The 12777-nt window shown below is 38.4% G+C and overlaps 1 protein-coding gene across 1 annotated transcript in view; it reads left to right on the forward strand.

The window, feature by feature from the left end:
* Positions 1-5305: 5305 nt before the first annotated feature.
* Positions 5306-12777, forward strand: part of LOC107693962 (E3 ubiquitin-protein ligase CBL-B-like) — a 70525-nt gene continuing 63053 nt past the window's right edge. Inside the window, exons 1-3 of the mRNA XM_016493544.1 lie at positions 5306-5561; positions 6213-6375; positions 6946-7196. Of these exons, the coding sequence (XP_016349030.1) occupies positions 6223-6375; positions 6946-7196 (404 nt within the window). The 5' untranslated portion in view covers positions 5306-5561; positions 6213-6222. The remainder of the gene's footprint in view (positions 5562-6212; positions 6376-6945; positions 7197-12777) is intronic.

Here is a 12777-nt window from a genome sequence, read left to right on the forward strand (position 1 = left end):
GGATGCACCTACTATGTTTATAGCAACTTACCTGAATAATAACATGTCTGGTTTAATAAAACAGACATTTACAGTTAACTATATCGCCCCCTTGAGTATGGAGGATAGAATACTATTAATTATGTTCAATCAGACTGTGGTTTAGAATCTTTTTATTTGAATTTGAGTCTGTTCCTCCCACAAAGTGTCTGTATGGCTTTAGAAAGCTTGAAATATAGCGTATTGACCATTTTAATAATTGTGTATGGTGTTTTGTGTCCTTTTTGAACTTTTAAAGACTCCAGATTAAACAAGCAACCAGCACAATTCTTCAAAATTCTCCTTCTATGTTCCACCGATGAAAGAAGGTCATATGAGTTTGAAACGACATGAGAGTGAATACATTTTTTCGAACTGTTTAAGAAGACATGAATCAGGGCTTGAAAACGTAGACAGGCCATGATGATGAAGATGATGGTGCAGTTATGCGACCTCATTGCGAGGCCACAGACCGAGGCCTGTGTATACGTGCACATATCTCTTTATGTGTGTGCGGATGAACAAGTTTGGTACAAAGTAGCCCAAAGACCAGCTGCAGTACAGATTAGAGGTTGTGTGGTTTTCTGGTTGACTGGATTGTTTCTCATCTTTAGCTGTTTCCTCTCTGATAGAACTCCTATGTCTTATCTGAGCGCCACAGCCTTTCATGAATCTTTATATAGCTCTCTTGCCATGGGCATCGCTGTGGATACACAGCCTGACACTAAGCAAGAAGAACGACAGAAAGATATTTCAGAGAAAAGACACAGTTCAGACCAAAACTGCTGAGAGGTTAGATGAATATCAATGCTTATTTTATGTTTTACATTAAATCTGTGTGTCTAACATTAATGGAAAGTTTAGCATAGCTATTGGTTGCGGCCTCAGGAAACTCTATTGTCAGAGAAAAATAGTGGGTAACAATCTCCTGTCCTGGCAGGCCTTGGACTGTCGGGGCCGGATATTTGTGTTTGTTTGCTGAAGTTATTGTTTACTATACCATTACCAGAACAGACTGCTAAACTCTATGTCCAACCATGGGAATCAGAAGGGAGGTTTTTCAAGTCAGCATCCCGACTGTTCAAGTCAAAGCACGACTGCCCTGGTGGAAAATCCAGCTTTAGTGATTTAGAACATGGTAGCTGGTCCAAGGTGGTTCAACATAGCTTAGATTTGAAATACCAGCTGGTAGGGACCTGACTGGGCAGGCAGACCATCTTGGACAGTAAGAAACCAGTTAAGAGGTTCCAAAACCAGCTGGACCTTGTATGTTTTGCTGCAGGCCAGGTGTAGTTCCTCAATCATCAAAACCAGTCTGAATGGACTTGGACCAGCTAGAAATCAGGGTAACACTTTATGATAATGTTTCATTTGTTAACATTAGTTAACTACATTAGCTAAGATGAACTTAAAATAACAATATTTAACAACAATATAAAATAACTATACTTCTACAACATTTATTAATATATGTATATACATTATATATACAGTAAGATTTTTACGGAGTGGAAAGTTTGCTTCTGCTCAAACTTTGCGCATAAAAATATTTGTATATACATATATACATGTATATATATTTATATTTATTTATATACATTTTGCTATTTGCACTTCTGGTTAGATGCTAACTGCATTTCATTGGCTCTGTACTTGTACTCTGCACAATGTCAATAAAGTTAAATCTAATCTAATCTAATATTTTCAATGCTAATTTCTACATTTACTAGATTTTTTTAATGAATGGTTGTATCTGTTAATATTATTTAATAGAATGTGAACTAACATGAACAAACAACGAACAATTGTATTTTTTTTAGTAATTAACAGTAACAGATTAATAAATGTTGTAAAAAGTATTGCTCAGTAAGTAATGTTAACTAATGCATTATCTATTGTTAACAAATGAGACCTTGTTGTAAACGTACTGAAATCAGTTACAATTCTGCTTATTTTTGCCAAAATGAGAACAGTAGTTGCAAAAAAGTCTGCAGATTTAGTCTGAGTATAATAAGCAGCATCCACTGAATTGTTTAGTAGGGTTTATGCTAAAACCAATAAAAACAATTTGTGTGTGTGTGTCTGTGAATAATGTTTTTATGCATTAAGTGATACATTTTTAATTTTTAATTTTTTTTCTGTGGTTCAGATCTTATGTGAACTTCAGTAACCCATTTGCATCTGGGAGACAGAGATAGCGAGTGAGGTAGGTCTGCATTTATTCTGTGTAGATCACAGATGAAGGCACTGGATGTCATCCAGTCCTATGGAAGTTAAGTAGCCACAGATAAGTTGAGCACAGGCATAATACTCTCTTTACTATCAGGCCGCTTTGAAACTAATTGCCCCCCGGTCATTCCCGTAGGCACAATAAGGCCTTTTACATTTCCTGAACACGCACTGGCACACATGATAACTCCCTGATTAAATTAGCTCAATGCTATATGACTTCCTGTATGGAAAGCAGATGAATTTGAAATTCTTATGTCTTATGGCAACAGAGTTTCATAATTTCACATCTCAGCAAATATCCAAGGAAATATTTTGCAATACTTAATGACATCACCGCACCCTATTGCCAAAAACAATATTGTTATCGAAACAATGAGACCAATCCTGATAATCTTGACATTTCACTGTGAACCTCCACACCTTCATTGTGAATCTTGTTGAGTACGATGCAATCTGTGACTGTCACGTTTTGCACACTATTAACAGGCCACAGACATCCTGAAAGACAACTCGCTCTGAAATACTGAAGTGTGCTTAGTCATAACAGAGAAATAATGACTCAGAAACATGCCGATGATATTTTTCAGCACTTCAGTCAGCTTTTTTGTTTGGATGCTTTTATTAATGGTTTAAGTTAATGTTGGTGGTTATTGACTGGCCAGAAACACTCACTCTGGGCTCTTTTGCCTCTTCCCCTCCAAACTATTATCACATACTTGACCTCCACAGGTCAGGAAAAGGGAAATCGAAAGCAGGCTCACATTCTAACAGAGAAGCAAGATATTATGCTGACCGTCTGATACTTTTGAGAGGAAATCAGTTATGCTGACCTTTCAAGCATAACTTAACAATCGCTTTACATCCTGTTGTGCCAAACTGAGATGGTGAGTTTTAAATATGTATTAAATGTACAGTATATGACTTTATTTATTTTCATATGTGTGTGTGTGTACCAACATCAGCCCCTGTAATGATATGATTGTTCATCTTGTGCAACTTTTTCTCTATCTGCTCTCCTTTCTTTGCTGAAAGATATGCCCTGGAGACATTGGATCACATATCCTGTGTGTGTGTGTGTAGTGTCATGGAAGTGGAACTGAGAGCGTTGTGCTTTAATAAGCGCTGTGCTGTATCGTGTGACCTCCTGGCCATGGCCCCAGGGACCTCCATTCTCATTACAAACATCATCCATGGTGCTTTGCTGCAGATGGGGGCAAGTTTAAAATGTCAAATTTGCCATCAGACAGTACATACAAGTCAGGACGATATGAAATCTTCTTTCATTCATTCAAAGCAACTGATTATTCTCTGTGATTTTATGACAAAGTAGAAGGGATATGTATAACCACATAAATAGCTTAATTTAACCCAAACATGTCTGAGCATTTTCTGGATACATTAAAGCCCCGCTCTGATTCTCAGTTAAATTAGTCATGTCTTAAATTCCTGATTTCCTTTACTGATTGACTGATTGCACCATTATGAGATTGTGTCATATCATATAACCTCCAAATAAACCACTCTGTAGTGTCTGCATATTCTCTTATGCCTTCAGGTGCAAAGATGTTTCATTGTTTTTGCTACTTCCTGTTTCCCTGTTGAGTGCTTATACCATGTTTTTGTAGTGGTTTGACCCCGCAGTTTCACATTTTCACAGAAGTTCTGTAGAGAATCACTAATTCTTGTACTGTAATCGTAAGAGTTTTCTGTATAGAATAGGAAATCCAAATGTAGCTGGTCTCAGTGGAATGGGATGGGTGAAATACCAATCTAAAAGACTGCTATTTGGTAGAAAGGCCGTCTACAAACAAATACATTATTTATATTTACAAAATAGGATATGATATACCTGAATATAAGATCATAAATTGAAAGCAAGACTGTGTCTGTGACATTATGATGAAATACTGTCAAGTGCCTTTCTATCAAGGACTCCTTTCAAAAATATGAACCGTTCACAAACAAAACAGGTCTTAACAGACAAAACTCTGGATGAATTGTATCTTCCAGGCCTAGAAATCAAAATGCTGAAATCCCAGATATTTCCAGATTTTCCATGACTGTGAATATCCAGCTTAGAATACAAACATGAGGAAGATGAACAGAAGGAGATGAAGACAGAATATGTAGAAGAGGAAGAGCAAGACATTCCTTATTAAAGGATCAAGACAAAATGTTCCGCCAATGGCCCACGTGGTTATAGGGCAGCTAAACAACGGGACTTGTGTGGAAAGCTAATTTGACATTTATTCTTTTAAACTAACGAGTATAGTCATATCTGTTTTTACATTAGTAGTAGCCTTCCTATTTTATTCAATTATTCATTAGATTCTAGTACTTTTTCCATTGCTACTTGTCACTTTCCTAATTCAACAATTCTAAATGTCAACTTTGTAGTATTCCAGTTACTTCTTCTTCTAGTTAATCTATGGTACTAGTAATTATAGTTATTAGTGTCTATTTTAGTTATAGTAGGAGTTATTTATGAGATACTAGTATCTGTTCCATTTGTCACTAGTATCATTATCACTAACAATGGAATAGTTACTGGACAGTGACAATTGAAAAAAAGTACTAGTATCTAATTAATACTAGATACTATTGAATACTAGATACTATTCTATTGAATTAGTGACTAATTCAATAGAAGTTGGAAATGGAATTATCTATTGAATAGTAAGAGTGAAAAAATATACTAGTCACTATTGAATTATAAAATAATACATTATAATACATACAATATTTTAGGTATTTTTAAGGAATAAATGCTGATGTGGCTTGCCATAACACTTGTTTCCATCGGAGAAAGTGAAGACGACTGAATGTACAATTTGCATAATAGGGACAACCTACAAAACGCTTTGCACGATTTCATTGCCTCTTCATGTACGGAAATATTAAGTATGCACTTAAAGTCTCCACTCTAATTGGCGATTGGAGGACTCCATCACCTCTGAGAACATTCCCGCCTTCTGATTGGCCACTTGAGAGCGATTGCGTCATCGGCTCCGCCCACTCGGCTCATCCCTGTTGGTTTGCCTGCTTCTTGTTCCAGTACTGATTTTTAAGCGAGCGGTGACACGACTATATCAGACAGCGAGAAAAGCGGGATTGTACTGCATTTAAACGGTTTCAGCTTGAGGATACGAAAAGCCGCTTCTAGTTTCTGAACATCTGGGCAGAGATGTAACAGTTTTTTGGCATTGGCGTTGTGTTTTTGTTGCTTTTGTTTTGGGGACCTCCCTAAAGCTTCAACTCAGGAACTCTGACATTCCCTGTCTTGGCAGCTACACTGGTTTCCTTTTGCCGCAGTAAGTCTGGAGTTTATAGATGATACAAAAGGGCAATTTGCCGCAATTTACAGTGAATTTAAGGTCCTTGCTTTGGCTTATGAGTTGTCATAGTCTTTGAACATCAAGTTGCGTTTCTTACTACAACGCATTTATGTTACGTGGTCTTTTAAATAGTGCAACACTGTAACCCTTTTTGTAGGGTGGGTTTTAAACGGTTTAATCCCCAAATTATTCCCAGTTAATTGGGCACATGTATTTTACTGCATAGACAACCTTATTAAACAAACTGCATACTTATTTTCTGAAAGTGTTTTTAAAAACTTTTAGAATGTGATTTAATAAGTTAGTTATTCAAAGGGTTTCACAAACGTGACCAGTGATATAAACATTACATGTGCCGTATATGATAGGTGTATTTGTATATCGTAAGTTTTTCATGGTTTCCAACTAATGTTCACAAATATAACCAGTATAACGGATTAAATTGGTTAATGGCGTTGCTATTGCTTACAGTTACAAAGTTCAAGCATTTTAATTGACTTTGTACTAAACGCTGGACTGATAGAAAAGAACCAATGTTTTCCGTGCTGGTACAGCTCATTTATACTGCCACATATCTGCCCACAAGTGTTTTGTTGCCTTCAGGAGCGACATTTCTGTGTGTTACAGTGTGCAGAAAATGGCAACTGCTCTCAGTGGACGACCACCTAACAATCGGAAAGGCCGTATTTTAGGCATTATTGACGCCATCCAGGACGCTGTCGGACCCCCCAAGCAGGCGGCCGCGGACCGCCGGACCGTAGAGAAGACATGGAAACTCATGGACAAAGTAGTAAGTGTCCTGAGTATGTTTACAGTCTTGCTGCCGATGACGCAACAGTGCTTCCTCTGCTCTCCCGCGCTGAGACTTTTCCATGAAGTCGGTTGTTTGGAAGCGTTTGTTTGATACAGTGTAGCAAACAGTTTACTGTGTGGCGGCAAGCTCGAGAAGTTTGTACGTAGCTGAAATCCACCCAGCTATCTATCTATCTATCTATCTATCTATCTATCTATCATTAGAACTTGTATATCTCACAGAAATGTATATTTTGAACACCCTTTTATGTAATAAAACATTTATTTGTAACTATTTATTTTATATAAGCAGTCCTTTTGTGATTTATTTTTTTTATTTATATATTAATGTATACATTTCTACTATATCTTATGTGGTTTATTTCCTGTGCATCTATCATTACTACAAATATTTTATAAAAGATTTATCAGTAGTACCACCTACCTTTGAATTTTTTCTTTGTTCAAAATAAATTGTTTAGTAAAAATTGCTATTTACTTTGTTCCCAGTGAAGAGGAGTTGGTTTTTTTTAAGCCGACGCTGTTTTTTTTTATTTTTTTTTTTTAGGTGAGGTTGTGTCAGAACCCCAGACTACAGCTGAAGAACAGTCCTCCGTACATCCTGGATATTTTACCTGACACTTACCAGCACCTGAGGCTGATTCTGTGCAAATATGAAGAGAACCAGAGACTTACTCAGCTAAGTGAGAATGACTATTTCAAAGTGTACATCGACAGCCTGATGAAGAAATCCAAAAGAGCAATCCGCCTCTTTAAGGAAGCCAAGGAGAGAATGTATGAAGAACAGTCACAAGACAGGTAGGATGCTTTTTTTCCACTTATGGTCTGGTCTGGTCAGTGATTTGTACATATGTATTTGGTTTTGTCCATTGCAAAGTGAAACGAAAGAAATAGAGCCGAGATTTCACTTTTATTCTATGTGCATCGTGCTTGAGAAGTCTGTTTTAACACCAGCAGACGGTTTTTAAGATCATCTTCATGCGTTATCACAGTTGTCAGTCTCATAACTCGTATGGCCTTTAATTTTGACACTGATCTGTTGCCCTTTGAACGTCCTGCCGGATGGACATAGACACAGGAGAGGTCAGGTCACATGACTGGTCTGTTCGTTGAGTATCCTCTGGTGCTTCATGTCAGCTTGAGTCATGGCTAATTATCATGGAAATCCAATCAAGAACAGAAGCCCTAATGAAAGAGACCGACCCCCTCTGGATCTAAACCCTTGGTGGGCCAGGCAGACTCTGCGCAGGGTGAGAACAAAGTGAGAGAGATTATTAACAGAGCAAGTGTGTCTCAGGCATAAGCTGACACATGCAGAATACTCTCCCCAAGGGCCATTAGAGCTCTGGGTCAGCCTGTGCTTTTCAGACATGAAACACGGCCCTTGACTAAAGAGGAAAATCTTAGCATTCTGTTTTACTGACAGCCAAGCGTAACATTTCCAGCATCTGGTTTAGAGCGTAGCCTCACATCAATTAAACTGCATTTAGGCCACTGACTATTTGGGAAAATAGTGCACAGTTTGAAAACGTATCATAAGGCGTTTGATACTGCCCGCAAATAATAGTGTTTCAGCTGTTGGTTTATATCCCAGTGCTTTTGATTGGCAACTCTGGCTCGGGTTTTGGCAGAAGAGTTTAATTTTAGTAATGCTTTCGAGTCCAGTCTCACCAGATTCTGCAGGGGTGAGAAGATGATTGAAATGAAAGTTTTGGAGGGTGATGAAGAGGTAAAGCAGCATTTGTTAGCCTGCGGACACCTACTGACAGGCCATCCTGGCACGTTGTCGTATCCAGAAACTGTGACATTCGCTCTGGACAGGAGCAGGGATATCGGCTGACAGCTCCTCCACGTCTGCTGTGTCACTCTGTCTTAAATCTCCAGGAAGAGATCCTCTACTTTGCCTTCCAGTCTTTGGCTCCCTGTCCCACACAAAGGGTGGGTAGTAATGTTTGATTTTGTAGATTATAGAGAGGAAGGGAGGGAAGACAAAAGGTCAAGAAATCGAGATGAGTGCAGGGTTTAACAATAACTATGGTTTGATGGCCCAATGCTAGTTGATTGAACTGTGGCTAGTCAGGTTAGTGCTGTGCTGTCACGGTTTCTTGTGATTGATGAACATGCACATGTTTTTTGTGGCTTGCAAGCAGAAACGTTTGGTTTTCTCTGAACATTAAAAATTCTGCTAATTTAAATATGTTGCCACGGTAACATCTTGGCTAGCTCACACAGATTAGGTTTTCGATATTGAACGCATTAGTTATAATGGAAAATTTCAAAATGATAAAAATAATATTGTTTGGCACTCAATATAAATAGAATATAATAAATCTAATACATGATATATACCATTTGGTATATATTATATAATGTAATAGTACATAATTGTAAATAATACATTGGAATTAATGTGTGTATGACATTGGCTTAGGCCAGCAGAAACATTCCTTATTATTGAGCCCTCTGAATGAGATGTGGAGAAAGGACAGAAGAGGCAGTAAGAGAGGAGGGAAACGGGAGAAAGAGCTATGTGGAAAAGCAAGGAGAGTTCATTCATAGTGCAGTGGGGCTGTGGGGAGACATCAGTACAGAAAGCTGGTCCCCGGCCTGCAGCCAGGCATCTTCATAGAGGCCCCCGCATGTGCTATAGTAATTATACTACAGCTCCTGAGACCAACAATGGGAGTCTCTTTTTCTGTCTCTCTCCCCCAGCACCCTCCTGCCATAAATATCATCTCTGCCATGCAACGTTGGACAGTTTGTGGAGGACAAAATAGTTCCTAAATAACTTATAATGTATAGTTTTGGTGTAACTTTGTGATTCATTCCACAAATATATGCACTGAAAACTTTCTTAAAAAAAAAACAAAAAAAACTTTTGAGCTTTAAATGTTTGAATTTTTTTTTTTCAATTGAAATGTTTGAAAAATTTTAAAAGCAAACATTTTTTTTTTTTTTAACCCCTTTTAATTATTTTCTTTTTATTATACCCTGTTTTTTTTTTTAACTACACTATTTAATTATTCACCAAGTCTGTGTTACTATTTGTCAACCCTGCTTGAAAACTATCAGAGGATTGCTGAGGTTCTGAGTGTCTTCTCTTACTGGAAAGATCTAAATGCATTACTATCTATTAGTATTGACGTTAAGAGGCGGACAAAACAGTGGTCTGGAACAGGCATGAATGGGCCGGATGTATTGAATCTAGTGGAGATTGGCAAGCTTTGCTGTGTCTGGGGCTGAGGTGGCAATCTTAAGCCTTTCCATGTTGGATCTCTTGTGCTTTAATCTCCTCAGTGTCTTTTTTAGTGACAGAGATGGAAAGCATTGTGGAGAGAAGCGTGGAGCCATGCAGTACACGCTGAACTTCGCTGAAGCCTCAGACCTGGCCTCATTGACGTGTTTGCTTCTCAGTTGTCGTGCATAATGAGAAGATTGGCAGATGTTTTAATGTTCCTGTGGCTTTGAGGTGTGAGCAGATGACGGAGAGACTGCTTTCAACAGTGATAGAGATGTAAGATGTACTGTTCTCAAACTCGCAGAAGAAAATATCTCTTGAGGTTTGGCCTTTAAGCAGGCCACAGACAGTGGGGACGGTCCAGGGAGCTGTTTTGCATTCACACTGACTGTGAAATCACAGTGTATTAACCCCATTCCTTACTCTACCTCTTCCAGCCTCGTCATGTCCAGAAACGTTTTTTTTTTAAAGCTCCGAGAGCCCTTCAAGAGAGCTAATTCCCCTCTGAAAAAGGTAATATATTGCACTTTCTCACAAGTGGCAGCCGTCTGTTTAAATCTCCTTACTCAGCTTGCTCGGTTTAAAGCTGCTTAACAACTCCGGAACATTCGGGGAAGTTTGTGTTTTCCGCAAATGTGCAAAAACTTTCTTCCCAGCTTGCACCTCTATGCCTCTCGCAGTATGTAAACCAGTGTAGGCGTTAGCACCATGATGTTTGGAATGGTTTTATTTCCTTAAAGCACAGGATGTTTACCACCCTCACTAAATAACCATCCTTAATTCATGTTTGACCACAAGCTACTACGTTCTCCCGGCAGATGTTCCACAACACTCACTATGGATAAACACAATGCTGTAGTTGTTGAAACTGACTTTTTTGGAGCCCATTACCATCTGCTGTGAGTAAACAGAATAGGATCAACATGTAACAGTAGAGGGGGCAACAGGAACTTCACGGGATGATGCTTGGACTGAACGCTGTGCTGAAACAGACTGAATGTAATTGCTTGGACTGAACGCTGTGCTGAAACAGACTGAATGTAATTGCTAACGCAGCAGCAGATTTGATGGAAAAGGTCACTGATGTAGCTTTATCTCAAGACGCCGTCTGAGCCGGTGATGAAAAGCTGAAGTGAAAGTGCAGACCTTGATGGAAACGGAGCTGTGGATTTGAAACTGCTAGGTAGAGGAACTGAGAGACCGGCCTGCCTCGTTTCCTTTGACCTTGAGTTAACACATTGCAGAGAGCATCTCTTAAAAGGTTAGCTCTGTTATTTTTACTGTGCAAGCAGAAGTTAATGTTCAGTGATTTCTTCGAACTAATTATAGGTTGGCTTGTTTGGTGGATGAACTCAATTGCCCATTCTCCAATAGATTCTGGTCAGAAAGACATTTCAGTATGCAGCAGATTATTTCTCTCATCCAAAGTAATAATTGCATTATCTTTCAGGCTCTCGCTGTGTCTTTTTTTTATATAAGAAGTTGGATCCTTATCAGTGGTGTAGTGGTGCCTGGAGAAGTGGGTATACTCTTAATTTATGCCCCCATTTTTTTTTAAGCGGCCCAGCAAAGGGTGAACGGCCTGTGTTCTAAACAGTGACATGTAAGAGTCAAGACTAGTCTTGCATATTTAGTTCACCTCAAAATGGGCCAATAGTATTTGCACATTTTCACTTTCTGTAACTTCTGCTACTTGACTTACTGGAGTAAGGATCATGAAATTAATATTAGCAACAAAAGAGGTGCAGATTTTGCAATAAATAATTAAAATGTAAAAAATTACATAGACTGCAACAATTAACATTTTGTCTGAACCACGACAAGCTATTTTGTTTAGTTATCTGTAGGAGAATCATGATCTCTATTTGATACCAAAAAAAAAAATTGCGATAAATTTATCCAGAATTGTGCAGCTCTACTCCTATGTTTGACTGACTGTTTCTCCTATGGCATACAGTGACGGGCCTTTTACAATTTATGTATAGGCTATACTATATAGTGCAAAAAAAAATTATAATAAAATTGTTTAGAGCATTTTTAATACAATTGAGCACTAGTCAAGCTGCGATATCAAACAGGACCACAAGGAGACGCCAAAAGATCACTAAACCTACTGCCTTGACCTGACTGTACAGGCTACTATACGGATCCATTCAGAATCTAAAAAACACCTTCAGGCTTCAGCAGTTGAATATGGATTCAGCAGTCCATTTTGAATATGGATATTTTTCGTACAAAAATGCATCGATTCGCTACAGGAGGCCTTTGTTCACCCCCCGGAGCCGTGTGAGACACTTTTTTTTTAAATAGATGGGCGCTTTTTATTTCACTTCCATTATAAAACACTTGTGCTTTTAAGCCAAATACATGCTGAAAAGACTAATTCTGGACGTGACTTTAAGCAATCTCTAATGAAACCGGTCGTGTTTTCTCTGTAGCTGTTTTGAACTTAGGCTACTGTTTGAAGGCATTCGTTTACTAGATCCTTGTACTGAAAAGTTTACAGGAGTTTACCGGTTTAAAAAATCTGATCGCAAAAACATGCTTTTCCTTTTTTAAGATATTGTTTTCATTATAATGTACTGATTCAAATTAGTGTCAATAATTAAAGGGGTCATATGATGCGATTTCAAATTTTCCTTTCTCTTTGGAGTGTTACAAGCTGATTGTGCATAGATAAGATCCCTGAAGTTGCAAAGACTAAAGTCTCAAATCCAAAGAGATATTCTTTATCAAAGTTAAGACTCTGCCACGCCCCCACATATCTACCTCACTATGTGGAAATATGTGCACGCAAAGAAAGAAGGCGTGGTTTCAGTAACCGCAGTTAGTGTTGAAGCAGCCATGTCAGGGAGACGCTGTGTGTTTCTAGGTGAAAGCAAAAGCACTTTATTTGGCCTTCCGAAAGTAGATGCATTTAGGAATCTTCAAGATTACTTGCAACAGAACAGCAATGCATTTTATGGACGACCGTTTCGTGAACCTAGGAGAGGAGGTAATTCTGACTTGGCTATGACAATCTGGCGCTTCTGAATTAGCGACTAAGTATGTTTTGTTATCAGTTTAAGTATTTCCTATTGACTGTTCAAATGCGGAGTTTTGCGCAGCGCAGAGTAACGCGTCGTGTGTGTGTGTGTGTGT

The sequence above is a fragment of the Sinocyclocheilus anshuiensis genome, unplaced genomic scaffold (genome assembly GCF_001515605.1).
Source record: "Sinocyclocheilus anshuiensis isolate Anshui unplaced genomic scaffold, SAMN03320099.WGS_v1.1 scaffold694, whole genome shotgun sequence".
Classification (NCBI taxonomy): Eukaryota; Metazoa; Chordata; class Actinopteri; order Cypriniformes; family Cyprinidae; genus Sinocyclocheilus; species Sinocyclocheilus anshuiensis.